This window comes from Echinococcus granulosus (assembly GCF_000524195.1).
Source record: "Echinococcus granulosus chromosome Unknown EG_S00051, whole genome shotgun sequence".
Lineage (NCBI taxonomy): Eukaryota > Metazoa > Platyhelminthes > Cestoda > Cyclophyllidea > Taeniidae > Echinococcus > Echinococcus granulosus.
The window spans coordinates 324,718-346,228 of record NW_020170431.1 but is presented as its reverse complement, the minus strand read 5'-3'; the positions used below and the strand labels follow the sequence as shown (position 1 = coordinate 346,228).

The window sequence follows — 21,511 nt, the reverse complement described above, 5'->3', positions numbered from 1 at the left end:
GTTGTCAAGCTCAGCTTTAATTTCCTCTTTATTTGAAGCCTGAGGTGGTTCCATCTTGTCTAATTTTTAAGCCGGTTTTACCTCCTCCTCCTCCTACTCTAGCCTGTAGTAGGTTCAGATGCCATTGTGAAACATATCTTTCAAACTCACGTGTTTTACAGACGAAATTTGATTAGGGTGAAGAAACACTCACCACCATTCATCGCAATGAATTGTGTGGTGTCATTCAGTAAGAGGTAAGAAGAGGAGGGTAAGGCTTGGAACATCACTTGCAGAAGTGTTTAATCTGCTTATGAGTGAAGGATCTACCAGGCTGGCAGCTGCGTCAACAGAAAAGAGAAAGTGATGGCGACCATTAGAAGAAGGAGTGCGGACATTGCCATGTGATGCACTGACCGAAGACGATGGACTTGAAGGACCATCAACTTATTCCTTGACTCTCATTTCTTTTGTTGACTGCCTACTGACTCGGCTTTGTGATGGGAAATAGCTTTCGTATTGCACTGTTCCCTAAGCGGCTAAACACAACGTTGGTTATCCAAAAACAGACCATTTACCACGATCAACTCATCTCACAAATGGAAGGTACACAGAACTTTATCCTCATAGGACACTGTCGATATCCCGTTTCCAAAGGAAGAGAAATGTTACAAAAGTGACACTTGCAATGTTATCCCATTTTCGTGTAGATTTTGTGGAATCACCTTTTGATTAAATCAACAAGCGTTTTCGCTTGATTGACGTAGCGTTTTCTGGCAATTTTTAAGCGGGACGGGTGACTTTGTATGTAGTAATCCAAGAAATTCAATGTTGTATCTGTGGCACGTGCGGAAAGGTATTTGGCATTAAAAAACTGCTGCATTTAGTTTCCTGTACTCCACAGCTAGCATTACCAATGAGTGAGAACGCATAATCCCTCTATGAAGTGGCCTCCTTCACCCATCTATGGGAAAACGAGGCACCACGTCGTGTGTTGAACAGCAAAATGTGTCATACTCTCTAATCGTGAGGATAATGGTGTAATACTAAGCTCAATGTTTGGCTTCTCATTAACCTCAGTCCAACTCATATAGTAAAGACAGTTACAAGGCAGATCGAATAGCTTCACTGGAAGGCATCTCTTTCATTGGGGTCTAAATAACAACTCGCAGACAGTGTTACTTAACAGCAGTTTTTGCTGGTCTACATCCATTAGTGTTTGGTCCAGTTTCTTCCTCTATAAATCGGATCTGCATTCCGCTACTGTGTTTTGGGAATCAGCTTATTTAATTTCTTCTCCACCGTGTGTGTGTAGGTGTGTTTTTACACTTTTGAAGGGGTAATAACAAGACGAATGCCCATCTTCCCTACTGGTGGATTCACCTCCATAGCAATAACCAGGCATCGTGTCGCTTGGAGTATACATTTTGTAGGCTAATGTAAACGTGCAATTCGTTCCGCCTTTCTTTCTCTCTCTCTTGCTTGCTGTCCTGCAAAATGCAAGAGTTTACCTTGAATAGAATGTGAAGTTGCCTTTCCAATCCAGTCCTCCTTCCTATTTTAAAATCGCCTCAGAAATATTTGAAACAAGGTGGAAAAATGCACCATTACCTTGAAAAATGCATTAGAAGTGAATGATGTGGTGGTATTGTGGCCACGCACTATTCTGATTGGTCCACTCAAATGACACTTGTGCGACTTGGTGATGGTACCTCGATGACTTTGTTGATGGTGTAGCGTGACAACAAATGCCTGTTTTCACTGAATAAACATTTTTACATAAAAAACTAGCGTTAGAATACAGTATGAGAGATCGATACACCTGGAATTTGAATTAAGTGGAAAATGTGAAGTCGTGACTTACAAGGATTATTCCCGTTATGATAGAGGGTAATCCTATTTATAAATGCCACTTCCCTGATTTAGAGGTCCTTTTAAGCAAGCGAATTTCACAACTGACTCCATGAAGGAGCTCCCAGTGGACTTGGAGAGGCAAAGACCTGACAATTTCTTTGCCGGACTGAAACCCTTATTGTCAACGGGTTGTTACCCTTGAATTTAATTGCTATTTAATGAAGGAAAAGTTATCGGAATAATCCCAAAATTGCCTTCTTTTTAGCCTAACAAGCGTAAAAAATCGACAAAATCGATAAAATCCAGTTCAAGCATTGACATGGCGGGGTTCAATCAATCGATTCCCTGTCTACAGTTGATATCGATTTTTTGCCAGTGCCTCACCTGATCAGCTGGACAGGATGCGATTGGACAATTAAATATCCGGCGTTGAATTTGAAAAGCACTTTCTCACTTACTGTGCAGGTTTTCAACTCTGGCTTTGGCATTTCCATTTTAATTTATTATTTTATTTTTCATGTCACACTTTTAGCGCCTCTGCCGCGGTCTTATTAACAAAATTTTGGCCGATCAACTTCCTTTTATTCATTCATTCACTCACTCGCCGTCTAATCAGGCTTTGTAGAGGTTCCTGCTAATCCCCTCATAAATGATAGTAATAGCAATCAAATTAGTAGTTTCTAATGTCAACGACTCCATTGCAGTGTCTAATTGCATTGCCATTTTATTTGTACTTTGGCTCTTTGTGGAAAGTTTACTCAAAATTCGTGAATGGCGTCTGACCTGACCAAAGTCGCTTATGACTTGAATACACTCAGTGCGGGGTTGGTCTGCTTCTTTTGCTTACAAACAAGTGCAAATTGGCAAGAAGAAGGTGTAGAAAGAAGAGATGACTGCCTTTTACTTCATTTTACGTAGCCTTAATCAGTGGAAAGTAGGAGGGCATACCGAAATCCCTCCAGGTGGGTGGTGCTGCAATGCATTACTGCATTCTTTGTTGAGGGAGGGAGTGAATGAGAGAGATGGATAGGTAGGAAGGAAGGAAAGAGGAGAAGTATGCAATTCTTTTAGCCTAATGCATTTGCTACCCAGAAAAGTAGATTTTATCGTAGACTGCGCAGCTACATTCCTCTTGTCTGTTGCCTGGAAAAACCTGGACTTGCAAGGAGTTCTTTGGAGCCTTAGACTTTCTTAAGCCAAAATCTGATTTACCATTTGCCGGCATTTGGTGTGCATTTCAGATTGGAATTATAAAATAAATTTTTAAAGCCGTTGTTTCCTTTTTTCTCCTTCTTTGGCATTTGTTCCCTTGAGGTGGGTTTGTTTGTTAGTCTTACGTCACCTGAGGTTTTCTGTTGACCCTATGAAGTGAATGAAACCGGCAGGAACGGAAGGATGATCACCAAAGCGGCAGTCGGAACCTCTGGAGGGTGAGAAGCCTTTAAAGATGCCTGCACAACTTATCCAAGCATAATCACGGTACTGTAAAATGAGGCATGGATGGTACTTGACTCCTCCTCCTTTAGTTACTAATGTTTAAAGCGTTGTTGGGACAATTACTCATATGTACACCAGTAGTAACATGGACTCATTTACCCCAAGTTGCACACCGTATCTCAACTTCAGGGTTAATTTTGTCAGCCGAAATGCCTACAGCTTTTCAAATTACTTGCTTATTTATTTACTAATTTAATTATGTGTTTGAATGTCCAGTCAATCACTGCAGAACTCACATTTGAACACGGGATAAGGAGCCCGTTTGCAGTGCTCCTTTAACATATAAATGTAAGCAGCTAATTTCCGGTTGTACAAAATTTAAGTCAGGTCTAACCTTGACCTTGCAAGTTTCAACAAACAAGGATGAAGTCGTAGCGCTGGCTACACAGTCACAACAGAGCCTTTAAGTTATGCTCGAAATGCTCTGTTTATTTACATCCATGGAGATTTGGAGGTTAAGGTGACTTTTACTTTTGGGTAAATCAGATAAGGGATAAAAACGATAAGAGGTAGGGTAGACCACTTTATACAATTCGTCTGGCGAAGATCGCATCTAACTGCTTTTTCAGTAAGGAGTACGAATGCTGGATAAATGCACAATTTATTCTCTTCCTACTTAATTCCATTCTGGATGAATTAATTTTTTATTTAGGACAGCGTATATGTGCTTTAAATGGTAGGTGGTGATTAGTATAAACGAGGCATGGGGCATGACTTGGGACTGTTAATTGGTCAAAAAGGTTCACAACCCTTGCTTATGCAAGTTTTTTAGGTCTTCATAGGCTCTAATCACCACTAAGATGGCGTGTCTTCCCGGTTCTAGCAATTTTGTTGACAGTCCTCCAGATACAGACACCTGGTAAGTGGCTTAGAGAGGAGAGGGAGGGGTGAGGGAATTGAGGAGCCACAATTCTTCCAATTTTATGGTTGTCCGTGGAATTAATGCGCATCGTATTGTTGGGCTTTTCAAAACCGCTCTTTAATGACTACATTGGAGAAAATCCTGCAAGAACTTATGCAGCATTATGCACCTGACTTGTGGCAGAGCGCTATTTTGGTAGGGGGCAACAACTTTGCAAAAATATTTTTATGATCCATCGAAAAATTCAGTCGATGCATCATTTCAGTGCCTCATGTATACGCGGTCCAGTCTCCCGCCACTCACTTCATTCCACAATAGCTGAAGAGCAGGCGGCTTATGTCACAGATCAAATGTGGATGCAGCCTCGAGTTTAAACTCAACGCATTTGTCGGCCAACTGTAAGGCGGAGTAATTATTGAAATTGACATACAAACAACGCGATATTCAAACATAATAAGTGCAGTCTTCAGCACCATGGCCACGTACGTGGCATAATAGTAAATGCAATAAAAAGCAGTACTTTTATCGAAACCCTTGTTCTTACCTCGCACTGGCATCTGCCACTGCAAGTGCTTTTATCAAGCGATGATTGACTAAATCTTGATTGGCAAATCTTCATTAGGGGTAAACCTGGAAGGTTTTTAACTAAAAAAATGCAGCTAAATATAAAATGTGAATTTGGTACATCATTCTGTTTTAATCATATACACACACATGCAAATTCAGTTGGCATTCGCATTTCACAAGAAGGCAATCTTCAACCTTCTCACGATCAACAGTTTTCAAAATTGGCCCTGTTTATCTACCATGCAATCTGCAATACCGTTACATTTATGCGTGATTATAAGTGGTTAGCTTTATGTGATTTTAGTTTTGCAATTATAGAGAGTAAGAAGCCGAATCTTAACCCTAAGTGGCGAATCTTGCATTTTCTTTATAAACCTACACTTGGTCAAAATCTTAATGAAGTAGATTGATGAATTAATTATGTTTTTGCGATTAATTCACCTTCATATTGTGGCTGAACCTTTCTTGAGTGAATTATTAACGGAATAAGACCTAAGATTGCATTCCTCTTTTTAAATTCGTATTTATCTACTCATCGCTTAGCGTATTCGTGTTTTAAAGTTCAGATTTTTCATAAATACGTCAAAATTTCGTGTTACAACTGCTTACAACAGTGTTTCTGGGAAGAGGTCTATTTTGTAAATAAACTTACCTAAAATTTTTGCAACTCAAAAGTCGGCTAAAAAAATACTTGATACCACCGTTATGTAATTTTTGCAAATGTTAGTTATTACTAGTCAGTTGTGACCTTGTAAACCGTAGGTGGCCTCTCAATTTAAATATCGATTCCCCAGCGAATCGAGGGACATTTTTCAAGCCGTTGCATTAAAATTCTTTTGGAAATCACAAAAATCCACTGACCTTAAAAGATGTCACAATCTGTAGATTTTGTAATGCGAGTCAAAATAAAGGCTATCCATTCCGACAATGATTAAAAAACAGAACAATGTGGTTCCATGTTGACAAGGCTATGGCTTTGCACGTAATGGCAGGTCCAGTATGTACAAATTGGAGCGATGTATATGTACAAATTCCGCCTAGATGAGCTGAGATGTCAAAAACATACAGATGCTTACTAGAGGTAAACTAAATTCTACACGTGTGTTCACATTTGTGAGGGATTCTTTTTGCTCTCATCATATGGCAGGAATGGGCTATCACAAAGAAACGCTGAGGTGTCAAGCAATGTTATCTAAGAGCTTAGAAAATATACGGATCTCAGAATCTGCGATCACCTATGGATTTGCTACACTAAGGGAGGAGTTGCTTTTAACACCTGTACACGATATGTTTTCACACCATCTGTGGAACCTCTCGGATGGCACTTGATTAGGTCGAAACTCCCGTGCCTTCGTCCACATTTTCACATTGTTCATAGACGGAGTCAAGTAGGCTGGAGCACTGGATGGGGTGGGGAGTGGACTTCTTTGGAATTCCGCATTTAGATTTGGTATGTAGGTGTCGTAATTGCTTCGGATACTGGCAAGGCTCTCTCGTCGACTCATCATCCACGAGGGTGGTGGGTGATTGTTCTTTAGCAGATCGCCCTTCTCCAATGGTGTATTAGGTTGAAGTGGAGTGAGATGAAGGGGGGAGGGCAGATTGTTGAGATGTTGAACCAGAAGAAGTTTGGGCTCCTCAGGAGCCACTGTATTAAGGTTTAAACTTGAGCGGAGTGGGGGCTTTTCAATCTCTACATTTGAGGCTTCAGCTACCTGGCTAGTGTTACTCGGAGATGCTTGGACTTGGGAATTGGTCAAAGGACTCAGTCCACGCGGTTTCTGTCGTCGTTGACGTTTACTCCCAGAGACACTGGAGCTCCCACGGGAAAGGGAGTTGCTATAACCCACTCTGGATTTTTGTGGCAGCCCGAATTGATGAGAAAAGGTTTCAGTTCGGAGTCGAGTGTTTATATCATTACATTGTAGTCGAAGAATGTAGAGAAATGGCAAACGAAATTCTCGGTTAAATAGCGCGTAGAGGAGAGGATTTAGGAAACTGTTTCCATAGCCTGCAATATTTAAAAAGGAAAGTTTTTATCGGACTACTGCATTTATCCCCTATCTATTTATTACTATACTTCAATTATAAACTTTCCAGTCGCCCTCTTTACCCTGACTTTTGCAATGAAGTTTAGCGGAGTTATCAGTTTTGTTTAATTCAATGAGTGGTTTTGCAAGTTTTATCCACAGTGTGCAACAACCAGATACTTGGCTTGTTTTTGATAGAAAAAGAGGCGATCAAGACAGGATTTTGGCGTTTTGCAGTGGCTTATACAATCAGAATTTTATTGTTAGTAGAGTATGGCCTTTGCTCTTCTATATTCTTGGTAAGACCAAAAGATGGTAGTAATTTTAATGGAACAGGTTAAGGTGAATTAGGATGAATATTTGCAGCTATAGAAATAAAAGTGGAGGCTCAACAATGCGCTTTTCCTCTTGCCAGTGGACTACTAAGGGTGTCTGCTTTTAATCTTTCATACATCCCCTCCTTGCATCCTCCTTTCCTGCTTTGAACGAGCTTCTATTGGTTCAATTTGTACTGCGCTGGTCTTGAAACTACACCATGCTGAAATTATCAGTGCATAAAGTTGCTACACTCCAGAGGATCATGTTGGCTTTTGCATTTTTTGACCAAAAAAACGAATCCTTAGGGAGCATTAAAAAATTTGCCCTTCTCCTCTCTTACTACTGCCTCCGCAAGGGCTAAGCGGGCATTCTTTTCTTCCCCTTCTGCTAATGATTAATTCTTGCAAACATAAATTCGGGCTGATTTTAATCTTTTCTTCGACAATTTTCAATTTTTCAACATTAAAAATATTCTATTTATCTTCTAGACATAAATACAAACGTGTTTTGGTGACCGCAATTTATAAACTTGGACTCTGTCTGCATGTATATTAGCAATTCATTGGAAATTTATGCGGTAGAGATGTGCGGCACTCTCCATGAGAGATAAAATGATTTATGTGAATTAAGATGTATAAACATGAGCTCCATCTTGATTCTTGCCAAATGCCAATAAAACTTAACTACGAATTGACGTGCATTTGACACTTTGACAGAGGGGAGTAAACTCACCTAGCCAGATGAACACCTGAAAGAGGGTAGGGGGAATGGAGAATCTTTGCTCTGTGAAACAGTTGATGATTGGAGTTATGAGCTAAAATTTTAAAGGGGCAAATTATGTATTCTTGCTCGGGAAAACTGTGGTACATGTGTAATAAACCTTAATAGTAATAACACAAGCAAACTTTTCTTCCTAGAACAGTATTAGTTGGTACGTTGTACTCTTTGTCTGCCAAATGGCTTTGAAAAGCGGTCAGATCTCATGGCCGCTGAACTTAACTACTCCCATTAAGGCAACATTTTGAGCCCTAGTGCCAAGATGTCTTATTTAATGTTTCAGTAAAATAAGCTGACAATTAACTCCCGTTTCGTGCAGGGACAAGCATATAGAAAAATTTCCTAAGTAATTGCGTAGTTTTAGAATGCAGTATTTTTTCTTTTTTCCAAGAATGAAACCATCTTTCTGGGTATTTGAAAGGTTTAATTGCCATTTTGTATGCCTCTAACTATACAAGGCGAACGAAAATGCTTAAGTGACACAATAAGGACAATTTTAAAAAAATGGTGACAGAGTTGTATTTAAATTTGATGCATTTTAAGTCATTATATCAGTTCACCGAGTGTGATGTAAATTTTCTTTTAAGAAGTTCAAAAATTTTCACTTTTTCCATTTTTTTTTAAAACAGCAACATATGCTTGACTAATTATCGTTGCAAATGGTTTGTCTGTTAATTTTGCAAAATTTGCTTAACTTTAGTGCGTTGACTAAGCTTTTTTGATGTCAGAATGACGGATTTCTACACTTAAATTAATTTAAAACATTTAGGGCAAAATTTAGAAGAAACTGCGGTGACTTTGTGGGAAAAAACTCGGTCAGGTACAAGAACAAAGATGAATTAAATTTACTCAGGGGATTGGAATAACTTGGTAAAGCTGTCTTAAATTATTCTCCCTGTACTTTGCGTTATCACACCCCTTGAATATCTTTACCATAAAATAGCGGGCAGAGACTGACATAAATTTCACTCCCACCAAAAAATAACTGCGTTATACCACTACCAGTGCAGCTTCAGTTGTTTGTTGACGTATTGTTTCTGTCTCTTTGAGCTCTTAGTATAAAAGAGCACTTTTTAGGTATCGAAACATGCACGCAGGACATGTAAACACACATAGTATGCTAGTTAGTTGGATTTTGGTTCTGCAAGAACGGAACACCAATAAAGGCAAATACATACCTCTTTCGGAATACATTAAACAAACTCGCGTATAAGTAATCACTTTGTTATAAACTTTAAGATTTATTAATAGACAACATCAAACACTCCAATAGGTTCAAAATCTACCATAAATTTTTTTATTAATAAAACAAACCAATTCTGTTGAAGACAATCAGTAAAGATCTTGTACACGTCAAAGTGGGGTTAGACTAATTAATTATGTTTTGACGGCTTTGTCTAGTGCATTTCCCGCCTCACTTCCATTCTCTTGCTTGGTTTGGCATAAGGGGGCGGATATCCTACGTAACTGTAACACGGGCAGCAACAACAAGCATCTTGCCAATGAGGACGAAGAATTTTGGTTTCAGTTTCAAATTCCGCATGCTCATTCGGGAGGGTTACGCTCCCTGGAGTTATTTCCACACTGGTTCCATAACCGCGTTTCTTTAATCCCTTGTGAGGTTTCTTCGACACAGCTGCTGCAGTTATCAGTGGAAAGGCAATGAAGAGACAGACGGTCACCAGAAGTATTGCGCGCATTGTAAGCTAGCTCCAGAGCCTCAAGGAAAATGTCTTTAAATGTCCTTCTTAGAGCAAACGGCCCAGTGATTGGTACCAGCGTTAATTTGGCATTACTGACTCAAGCGAATCGGTGTGCACCGAAGTGAGAAAGCTCTTTGTGTCACGTACATGCGTGCAGCCTCATTTAAATACCGTTGTGGGCTTTTAGTGAATGTAACTTTTCCTTAAAGAGTTGAATCAGGTTAGCGTGATTAAAGTAAATCCAGAACCACCGCCCACCCAAAAAACAGGAAAATGTAAACTAGATTCGTTGAGGGTAGAAGCATCTTTTATCATGACTCAAAAGCAATAAATTAAACAGAAAGAAGACAAAAATTGTGCAAAAATGCAGGGAGAAATAAATAAAAATAGAAATTGTCTAAAATGTGTAATTTTGAGGCAATAAATCAAAACCTCACAATTAATATTAAAGCCCGTCGTTAAATGTCAGAAAATCCAGGCGCTTTTCACTCCACCAATCATTTAATTGGTAGGATATCCAGTAATGCATTGTTTGTTAAAATACACCTGTTAGGTGGCAAGTGGGCGGATTAGGTGAACCTCGTGGCGCCATCAATCGCTAGGGTGGAGACAATCATTGATCTGGCTCAACAAAACTTAGATCGTTGGCAAAGTCCCACATGCTTTTTGATCCACGAACATAAAGCCGGAGGTGGAAGGTCCAAACTGTGGAAATATCGCATGCCATCCCAAATTGTCAGGGCAATTTTTAGAATATACAGGTTATTTTTGCATAAAAACGTAATGCTTCGGGAATCTGAAGCCGAATTATTAGACCTATAATTATAGAAATGAATTCCTCCAAAATCCTACACTAACAGCTAAATACTGAAATAAAAATGCCAAGTGAATAGGTTAAAAAGTGTCTGCATTTACTTTTTAATCCCAAAAGGCTGGAAAAATTACCATTAAAATATGCACAACATTAGTTCATGCCCAATATTGCACTTTCTGCAGGAAAAGAGCCGAAACGCATTCCTTTTAATAAAACCAACGAGCCTCCTTGTTGTTTACGTTTGCTATGCTGTTCAGAAAAAGAACTCCGGATGAAAAATTGGAGCTATTGGAAAATGCTGGAACCCTTGTTAACTCCGGTACTAGGCATTTAGCAGGAAATATAATGCAAGAAAGGCATCCACCACCATGCAATATAATTATACTGCATCAAAATCAGTCGGTGCTTGCAATGCTTCTGTTGCGTTTGCGCCAAGCAAATTACATATTTCACTTATGTTGCTCCGAACAAGAAAAATACATCGTTTACTTCTGTAATTACCCGTTGCTAGATGAAACACATTGCCTTGGTGACGGGGCAGAGGAAATTTGAACTCAAATGTGTAATCTGAACAAATAATAACTTTAACCTGACAATAGAAAATGTTGTCTTCTTTTACTATTTTGCAAACAATGGAATACGATATGTTCACTGAACTCTCTCTGGATTAATTTCCCCAACGTGGTGCCAAGTCTGGGAATGCTTGAGATTTGTCCTTTTTTGAGTTATAAGTTTAACTAGTAATATGTTGTATACAAACGAATAAGAAAATGCCTCAAAATTTTCTTTACATTTTTCCGCATGTTTGTTTTAATCTGCTAAATCACGTAAAAGTAGCATTACTTTCTCACGTCAGTTGCTTTAAAATTCGTTAAGTACTCTTTTATATTCTGAGTCATTAAATCTTCATGGTGAAAGGTTATAATGGTGGGCTTAAAATTCCAAAAAAAGCTCATCGAAATCCTGAACAAAATAAATTTGTGCTTTCTAATGTGTGAATCCTGCCATTGTTCTGCATGCGTTGTGACTCAATGACAAAAGATGCATGACAAGCGAAGTTTGTAAACATACCACGATATGTTTACCACCATTTTGGTGTATCTTTATGTAAGAATTCTCGATTACATTAAAGGGTAAATAAAAAGGAGGTGGATTTGCGCATAAATGCGTTAATAGTGCTGCCTTGTTGGATTTACTGTGTTAGGCTACAAAATAAACTAGCTGTATACTTTAGTTCTCAAACGTATTTTCCTGCTTTGAAAATATCTTAGTATGTAACAGTCTAAAGTCGAGAAAAGCTTACTTTTGATGATATTTGCTTTTCCGTTACTAAACATGTCACTTGGCTGGAAAAATGGGGGTATTTTCAAATATCTACTCATTTTAGCACAGCAAATAATCAAACAGCCTCCACTTTTGTGCAAGTTAACAGATAAACTGATCTACTTTTAATAGAAAGCAACGACTTCTTAAACAACTGATGATTAACCACCTTTAATTTAATGAAATCCAAATATTACAAAATGGAATTTCTTGCATTATTTTCCCTCAAAATACCTCACCTGAGAAACAAAAAATGGCAGCCAGCAAATGGTAAAGCATCCCATAATAACTCCAAGTGTGGTGACCGCCTTGTGCGTTTCCCCCTTCCCCTGATCCGAGGGCTTGCGTCTTCTGTGGTGTCGAAGCATGGACAAGGGGGACTTGGCATATGCGTACAAACTTCTACTACTCCCGCTCACCTCCAAGGATCTACCATTATTCCCAAGCGCTGATGGCGAACTGTTAATCTTCCTTCCTCTATATGGTCGCCTATTCATTCGCATCACCACTGGGGTAGGTTTGAAAATAACCACACTTTGCCGCGGCTTCGAATCGCCTCTGTTTCCCTTATGCTCCTCCTTTAAATCGGGATAAAGTGCTGAAGCCTTGTAGCTCTCTCCAGCTGCATAAAGGGAACTTCTATTCCACTCTGGAATGGAAGACGATCGGGTTTGTGTGTCAACACTACCCTTGCGTCCTACCTGTGCATCCACTGAGGCCATTTGCTTAGCCAGAACTAATATTTTCCCATAGAGGACTAGCATCACTGTCAAAGGAATGTAGAAAGCTGTCATGGTTGCATAGATCTGGTAGGTCAGCTCCTCACTGTAACCACAGTAGAAGGGGCTGTTTTTCTGCTCCCAACCGAATACAGGTGGAATACTAATTGCAGCAGAGAGGAGCCAGGAGATGATGATCATTATCAACATTCGTTTTGGTGTTCGTTTGGCGGCGTACTGCAGGGGCTTCGTAATGGCCAAATATCGGTCAATTGAGATTGTACAGAGACTAAGAATCGACAGTGTGCAAAGCAACACATCGGAGAGACTGTAAAGATCGCAGATGATTTGATTGAAAGGCCAATAACCGAGGATTTGATATGCAATAGCAAATGGGAGGACAAGAATACTGACAAGAAAGTCGGTCACTGCGAGATTTACAATGAGTAGGTTTGTGGGAGAGCGTAATTTTTTCACAATCAGAATGGCTATAATGACTAGCATATTTCCGCCCGCCGTGCCGAGGAGGAGGAGACCGAGGACAATTGCAAGAATGATGCTTTTAACGTCGATCTCTGCATGAGGTTTGCAAGCAGCGAGAAATGCCTCCTCTGGGATGGATCGGTTGATAAGTAGATCCAACAGAAGTGTACAATTTTCACTCCAGCCCCAGGCTTTGAAGGTTATTGAGGGGTCATTCAATTGACTGGCCATTATCGATCATTTGGGGGTTGGGGCATGGTGATGGTTTTGACGCCTTTGGAAGTAAGTTACTCTCTGGCCAACAAGTCAAATGAATGCACACGCACACAGCAGGCTCAGTGTAGGCCAACGCGTGCAATGTCGGACGCTGGTAATTGGTGGAGGCGCGCATCCTTTTCCCAAAAAATGATTGACCAATCAGAGGAGTCCGGTAAACATAACGTACACACACACACACACACACAGAGGCACAGAGTTGGATAGACCTTCAATTGTTCATTCTCTCTCTCTCTCTGCCTTAGCCTTGACATCAACGCACCACTAACAATGGTAGTGCTGACGACAGCAACAAGTGCGACAGAATTCGTTAGTTTTAAATTAGTTGGAAATGGTGATGTGGCGGGGAGAGGTAGATGGGTTTGCGTACAAATTCAAATAGACACAATTCATCTTGCGTTCTTTTTGTTCATGTGTTAAGAAAAAACACCAAAATCATTTCAGAAAAGCGCAAAAATAAGTTGTGGTTTTCAGTTTATACTTCTCGGTTTCTATCCTTACCGCCCTGTGATTACTTTAAGTTATTTCCTTGGCGGTTAGTTTAAACGAACCAAAAAGGTGATACGCCTAGTTTGTTTAAATAATTCCAACTTATTTCTTTGCAATACTGTAATTCAAATGAGGAAGTCAAACTTGTAAGATAAATGCCCCCCCCCCTAAAGTTGCAACGAGTCAAAGCAGTCCCGAATGGAGCATATTTCTAAAGTACAAAAGATTTAGGCGATTGTTGGCATGGACCGGCGACCGTGGCACAGGGCGGAAGTGCAACCTGCGGAGCAATTGAATTGCCCGAGTGGTGGAAATGGCCATCAAATAACTGCGTAAATAAAACTTGCGTGTTCCAGCCTGTTGTGGGATTCGTTGATGACAAAATTTCAAGCCTGAAGGAAAGGCACTTACTTGCATTGGTTTGAAATAATAAACCGGTGTGATGTATTAGAGGTATCACTAGTTACTCAGCCAATGGAAACAAAGTCTGACCGCCTAAAACCACAGATTTTTATAAATTTCAGCTTAAATCAAGTTCTAGTGAGGCTTATCAGGTGAGTCCAAACTTTTCACAATCAAATGGAAAGCAAGTGGCCAAAAAGGTTTTTTTACTTTAGTATTAGTAATCATTCAGTTTCTGTGCTCCAAAAATTATCCTTTCTTCTCAAATCACAAAAGCACTACAGTCTAGCGGAAACACCTCCTCGGTATTATAAGAGCTGCATGAAAACTTTGGCTGGGATAACATGTTATGCTTTGGGTCTGCCCCTACAACAATTCCAAGTCTGAAAAGAATTAATATGAAGCTGTCACTTAGTTCGCTGGCGCATTATTTATGTCAAACTGTTTGAACCGAGGTTATTGCTTCGCGGGGACCGCGTTTTTGAGTTAGACAGCAAATAAAGAAGCCTTCAGCCTTCCCTTTTCTTGCCCACGAGACTCCAGCTTTGGGTGTGCTTGTGGGCAAGTGCCTATCCTTCGCTCCACAATTATTTTTGTTCTCCTGTCACGCCCGAATGCCTTGAAAGAAAAACTATATTTTTTACGAAAACAGCATATACTGGTAATAACTTAAACTGGATCAAAGCTCACAATTTCCGCAACAATTTTGTTTGGCATTAAAAACTTTACTATTTTAATATGTTTGCTTTAAACAAATATTTTTGGTATTCTTTTAAGATTAGCAAAATCATTCGATGATTCCTTTAAAAAATTTAAAACCTAGAAATTTTGCAATGGGCGTTTCGCCTTGATAAAAATATACTCAAATTGAGCTGTAAGTTCAGTTTTTTGGTTGTTTAAGTGAGCAGTTATTTGCATCCCCACAAAGCCAGACTTTCGACTTTGTGGTGTCGAAAATGTATGACTTTTGATTTCCGTTCAAAATGAGATCATCCTTAGAAAATTACGACTAAAAGGGTTATTTCATGGTTCTAAGGCGAGCTAGAAATATTTTTAAGAATTTTTGAGATATTGAGTGCCATTTTATGAATTGGAATTTGGTCCTTTGATGTGAGAACTGAGTAAATTTTAAATAGGGTTAGAGAGCGGCTTTACATTATACAGAGAAAAAAACTAACTAATGGCTGGTTTATTTTGGCACTGAGTAGAGAGCGAAGAAAGTGGTGTTTTATTTTGTGCGGCTTATTTGCAAGATTCTGTTCTTTTCAATAAAATAAGTTGTGTTCGAAAATTCGGGGCTGACTACAATTAAAAAAGTGAAGTATGTTACGTTTTCAAAAGTTGGAACTGCATGACTTTGTAGTAAATCTGGAATTTTCCTTAATGAAAATGCTGTCCCATGTAATTGAACTTTCAAATTCAAGTGATCAAATTTAGACAAGTGGGTGTTTTATTCTAAGTTAAATGTTAGTAAAATTGGGGCAATTTTTAGGTGATTGAGAAATTTGCTGTCTGCTAAAAGAATTAATGATACTAATTTGTAGTTCCGTTGTTTTAAGTTTGGTCAAAGAGGACTGAGTTGTTAAATTCTTGCCACCATGAATTGGAATAAGTACTTATAATGTAGAATTTAAAACAATTTAATTTGCCTCAATCTAAGCACTTACACGTACACTCCTTGTATTGTGTTGAGAAGTGAGAGTTTTAAAAAATGGCCAAGTAATTGGACGACAATCGCCTCTCAAGGGATGTCGCATCTTTAAGACTCCTTAAGTGTGGCGTGGGAGTACTATGGAGGTTAGCTTTGCAGCTTCCTACCGTAGCCCTTAACTGCCGATTGGGAGATACTTCAATCTGAGCAGACAATGTGCTAAATCTTGTTCGGAATTGCCTCTGATGTTCTGCTGAAGCCATCTGCGAAAGTCCTCCTCACCTCACGTACAGCGGCCGGTTACACCTTGGAATGCCAAAATGCTTGACAAAATGGTCAAAATCCTGGCTACTTTCGTAGTAGACGGGCCTGGACATCGCGCTAGCCCACAACAACAATACGACAACCACAACGACAGTGTCTGCTGCTGACGTAGCACTGCCAAAGCACTATAGCTTCCACTTCGGGGGAGAAGGGGGGATAAAATAAACATTCCATGCTTCCTCTGCTCTTACATATATATATATGTAGACGCAAATTTATGAATCCATAAAGAGCGAACTTTAAAATATTTTCCGTCTTGAATTTATGGAAATTTCAGGCGATAATGCTTTCGGACAGAAGCTTACTTTAAACAAATAAATTTTTTGAAATAATTCGCCTTGTTTCGAGTATTTCGGTACAGTTTTCCATGCGCATTGGGAAGTATAGACTTTTAATTTGCACCCAAGTTTACTACAAAGCTCTCCGCTTTTTAAGCCTTTTCGAAATTTCAAATTATTTATTTAAAGGTTTAAAAATGGTAGGTGAGCATGTGCAAAATTATCTTTGCGACTACAAAGTCGGTAAATCTTGTCAAGACTGGTGCGAAATGAGGCACCTGAGACGGCAGCAGTAAAAACGCAATTTTAATTTTTGTTAGGAAAGATTTCAATGCTTCTTTTAGTTGTTTAACTCCTCGGGCACCAAAGGCTCCGCCATTGTACCTCAGCTGGGCGGAATGACCTCCGGGGCACGGCGGCAATACATCTCCTGTCCGGGTATTGTGACTTCTCTCAGCTTCAGGAAGAACTTTGGCCGCTATGTTTGTTGGGGAAAGATTGTGAAATCGTCTTCTTACTTATGTGCTCCTTGTTTGAAATCTTCACAATCTGAGAAGTTGTTTAAGTCCCTCAAAACGAAGTTACAATATTCCGTGTGTTAATTTCGCCTTATGTGTCCATTTTAGTCATTCTAAATCTATCTTCTGCTAAAATAGGTGCGCCATTTTTAAATCCGCCGAATTTAGCCTCAGAGGGTATTCAAAACAGACCGCCGACTAGGCTCGCCCTCCCTCACAGATAAAATACAGAAAACTCTATTGAATTTGAGCAATTCAAACTTGTTTCATGAGGTGGATTGGCGCCTTGTTTGAAATTTGGAAAGTTTAATAGTTTTGTGTTACGTATACCCAAGCTCTGTCATCTTCAGTCATTTCTAACTTGACACCCTTTTATAAGGTAGGCCATTTTCCTAATAAAGTAGTGCATCAATTCGGACACAGACATTGGTAACTGGATGTTTTAATGCATAGTTAAGAAATGGGAGGCTTTTATAACTAACTTAATTTTAAAAAGTTCTTAATCTTCATATTTTAGCATTTATCTAATGATTTGGAAGGAGGACAAACTTTTTCAATTTGTCATATCGCTTTGTCCAAGTAATTGATAAGGTGTTTTCATTAACTGACTTTGCACCGGTATTTTTATTCAAAGTAAGAGACGTATCTTTTTTGGATACAGAGCAAGGTTTTTTAAATCACCACACCGTGGAGATTTCACGCTAAATTTTCATGGTAAAACTTGTCTTTTTACCACTTTGGTACGGCGCTTGCGTCGCACAAACACAGACATCTAGATCCTGCCAACCCATCCTTTCCCTGCCGAGCAAGTCGTGGTTTTTCTCCCTTAATGAGGGTGAAGTCACATTTTGGCCGATAGCGATGCAGAAATCATAGAGTCTACTAAAATGTATCTAATTCTGCGACAGTGTGTTGTCAAATCAAGGGGGAAGGTGGGAATAAATGGCAATGACATGCGGCAGCGATAGCGATCTACTTTGAGGCTCCGCCACCGTACCTCAGCTGAGCGGAATGGCGGTAGCCCCTAAGCCCTTCCGCACGGTGGTAATACATCCCCTGTCCGCGTATTATAACTTCTTTTAATTTTAAGAAGAATTTGAGACGTTACATTTGTTAAGAGATGATTGTGAAATTTTCTGCTTACCCGTGTACTCCAGGTCTGAAATTTTCAAAATTTGAGAAGTTAAGACCCTCAAACCAAAGCTACCTCCGACCACAATCTTCTTCGCATTACCAACACCTAAAATGTCTCCTTTGGCCATTTGAGATCTGTCCTTTGCTTAAATAGGTGTGCCATTTTGGAATCTGCTAAATTTAGCCACAGAGGGTACTCGAAACAGGCTGCCGACTGGACTCTCCCTCCCTCACAAATGAAATGCAGAAACCTCTGTTTAATCGAATCGTCCAAACTTGTCTTAATTGTCATTCTCGTTTTCTGGGTAAAAAAAGACGCGCTTTATTAGAAATCTATAAAGCCCAGTAGATTAATCGTGCATATTTGTTTTTGGTCAGGACCTGCCATCTTCAGGCACTTCTGACTTGACGCCTTTCTAAGACAAAGCCGCCGGTAATCTCTTGTTTTAATGCACAGCCAAGGAATAGGAGGCCTTTAAAACTTACCACGCTTTAAAATCTTCTTAACCTTCCTATTTTTAGGATTTATTTAAGTGCTTAAAAGGAGACTAATTTTTTTCGATTTGTTATAGCTCGTTGTCCAAGTGGTTGGCAGGATGTTTGTGCTAACAGACTTTGCACCAAAATGTTTATTTGAAGCAAGAGACATGCCTTTTTTGGTAATGGTGTAAGATTTTTAAAAACTAACAACTCGTGGAGACCTCATGCTAATTTTTCATAGTAAACTGTCTGCCATTTAGGTGTGGTACTTGCGTCGCACAAACACAGATGTCTAGATTCTGCCAACACCCTCCCCCCACCCCGTCTTCCCTCACCAAAAAAGTGATTTTTTTGCTTTAATGAGGTTGAAGTCACATTTTGGACGGTGGTGATGTGCGAAACTCAAGAGTCTACTAAAATGGTGTCTAATTTTGCGACGGTGTGTTGCCAAATCAGGAGGAGGGGGGAAGGTGAGAATAATTGGACATGACATGCAACAGCGATAGCAATCAACTTTGTGGTGGTGGAAGGACTGTCGCAGCCTGCAACTTATTTATCATAATAATATAGTGTCGTAGTGCCTTGTTTAGCTGGGTGTGTGTGCATATTTGACTACGCGGGTACTTCAATCGCCACGGGCTGTACTTCTGCTCTGCCGAGTGGCCTTCGGGCTCCTGCTCGAAGGCTCTTGATGAAGGTGAAGAGCCGAAGTGCGAGTTATTTGTACACACCCTCTACATTCTACTGCTAGATTGGTGGCGTGTTACTCATTTTCTCCTTCCCTTACTTCTTTTTGCTTTAATCCAACTTTTTTTCAAAAATTGGCACCTTTTGTTTATCAACAAAGGGGAAAGTTTATATTTAGAATTAGCCCTAAGAGACTGTGTTATTCTATGTGTTGGTTTTGTCCTACGGCCTAAATACGACAAAGTTGAGCTTATCAGGCAAAAGGGGCTCATCTTTCTGCCAATCGCTGATTGTAGGAGGAATTCGCCTAATGACGAAACCAGTTAGACAAATGAGCTAGCTATAGACGGGGATGCCATTTAACACCATATTTTACCATGGATACCATCTTTCAACCACCCAGCTGCATACTTTAGACAGCTTTGTCTTTCTGTTTGGGTCTCACCTCAGTTTGTAATGTCCGTGTTAGGAGAAAACAGTGTGAAGTGACTTACAAGTCTCGAGGCCGCTTTTTACAAAGGACTTCTCCTGCCAGTGCAATCAGGAGCCTTGTCCCCAACTCCTGCTATCACCGTATCACACAGTCGTAGCAGAAGACTTTTCCAAAGGTGTTGATCTGGCCATTGCTTGATAACGAGGGTCCGGAGAATCCGATGGATCGTGAGTCAAAGTGACAGAAAAAAATTTTTTAACCTATTTTGTTCTGCAAGGCAAAAACTTTGTTATTGTCTAATCGGAGGAATAGAACTTGATTTTTAAGTTTTGCTTTTGCATTTATTTCAATTTTTCCCCTGCTAATGACGATTAGCTAATTCTTGAAGTCATCTTTGCCAAATTTTGCTCCTCACTTGGGCATCAAAACTTTGGCATTCGTCAGTCCGGGCCACTCTTTGACCCGAGTGATGGAGATGGATGATTGGCTAGCTTAAAAAGCCTGCTTAAAGTAAACAACGCTGTCATGGTTATTTTAAATTATCTTAAATGTCCTTCATACGGAGGACGCTTTCAGTGATTGATTGCAGCGTGAATGACATGATCCCTCGATTGGGGTGACCTTCATCTAGTCTAGTAGGGAAGGAGGGAGGTGGATGCTTACCTTCGCAACTGTGGAATGCTGTTGTGAAGGTCATTTTTGTGGATCTCATTTAAAGTGATTTATGATGGTTTAGGCACAGACTTTTAGATGAATATTTTATTAAGGAAACCATGTAACTACTTCAAAGTTTAATGAAATTAGCAGGAGATCGCCCTCGAAAAAACTGGAGACTTTTTTATTTGTTCCAGAAATTGAAATTTTACGGGCAATACTATAGCAATTCTGTCTCAAACATTTCATTACCTGAGGGGAGGAGGGTGGAGAAGAGAAGAAACCACTTTACAACTTTTTGTTTCATTGAGGTATATCAGAGTGACATCAGGTTAAATTTTCCCATCACCTAGGTCACCACGCTGGTTCTACGTCAATCCGGTCCTGTTTTTTTGTTAAAAGTCAGATAGCAAACCCTTTGTGAACCTTATAATAAGGTTTTGCTTAGACTCACATCTCTTAATGTCCCTCAAAGGGATTGAAATGCTTCACCACCAGTACATACATCCTAGCAGTTCTGTTTCATTCCATCAAAGATGTGCATCGCTCACCCACCTACGCCCTTAGTCCGGTCTCCGCGGCGGTATGATCTCCTGCCCGTGGCTGCACCCCTTTAGCCTTTCTGCCTTATCGTCCCAAACCATCACGACTTCAGGGGAGCCCAGCAGCGCTGCAATACTTTCGAAAGGTAATCTCCTAATCAAACAGATGAACGCACTTTTGTCGTCATTCGTTCCGAGTTCCAGCCGCTGAGTACACAATGCCATGACTTGCTCTACAATGTCCACAACTGTTCCATCTAGTGCCTAAGCTAAACCTCTTTTTAATATTTTCTTTCCACTAGTGATATTTCATGAAGAGTTGGAGGGGTGTATTTTTTTTACGGTAATGCTGTGTAACCTTTGAATTCGCCTTCAAGTCCACGTTCGGTGGCATTTCCCTCGAAGGCGATTCCGCGTCGCGCGGTGCATTTAGTCACATCTAGATTTAGGAGTGCCCTTTTTCAAATTTGGAAGGAGACATTCTAATTTTTTAACTCGTTCTTTTGACTTTATAAAGTAATTTCTAAAGGTACATTAGTTCGTTCTTGTTTAAATCTCTAATTTTAAAGTCCACGTGTTTGTTAATTTAAACGGAGTATTTAACGCCTTGACAGTGCGATAAAACAAAGACTATTGAAAAGAAATGGGCAAAAAATAATTGTTAAATATTGAGTTGGTGCAAAAGAATTTTACTTTTAAAACAGAAAATGCTTTCAT

At 39.7% G+C, this 21,511-nt stretch overlaps 2 protein-coding genes across 2 annotated transcripts; both read right to left on the bottom strand. All coding sequences in view use genetic code 11, as the record gives it.

Moving 5' to 3' along the window:
* Positions 1-5,994: 5,994 nt before the first annotated feature.
* Positions 5,995-13,157, bottom strand: EGR_06130 (5-hydroxytryptamine receptor; the record flags this gene model as incomplete). Its single annotated transcript, XM_024495379.1, has 3 exons — positions 5,995-6,770; positions 7,840-7,921; positions 11,964-13,157. The coding sequence occupies 3 exons, from the start codon at positions 13,155-13,157 to the stop codon at positions 5,995-5,997; spliced, it is 2,052 nt and encodes a 683-aa protein (XP_024350210.1).
* Positions 13,158-15,553: 2,396 nt separating this feature from the next.
* Positions 15,554-21,511, bottom strand: EGR_06129 (hypothetical protein; the record flags this gene model as incomplete). The annotated part of the gene is made up of 7 exons (XM_024495378.1): positions 15,554-15,708; positions 16,260-16,323; positions 16,374-16,504; positions 17,973-18,023; positions 19,266-19,387; positions 19,764-19,858; positions 21,488-21,511. The coding sequence occupies 7 exons, from the start codon at positions 21,509-21,511 to the stop codon at positions 15,554-15,556; spliced, it is 642 nt and encodes a 213-aa protein (XP_024350209.1).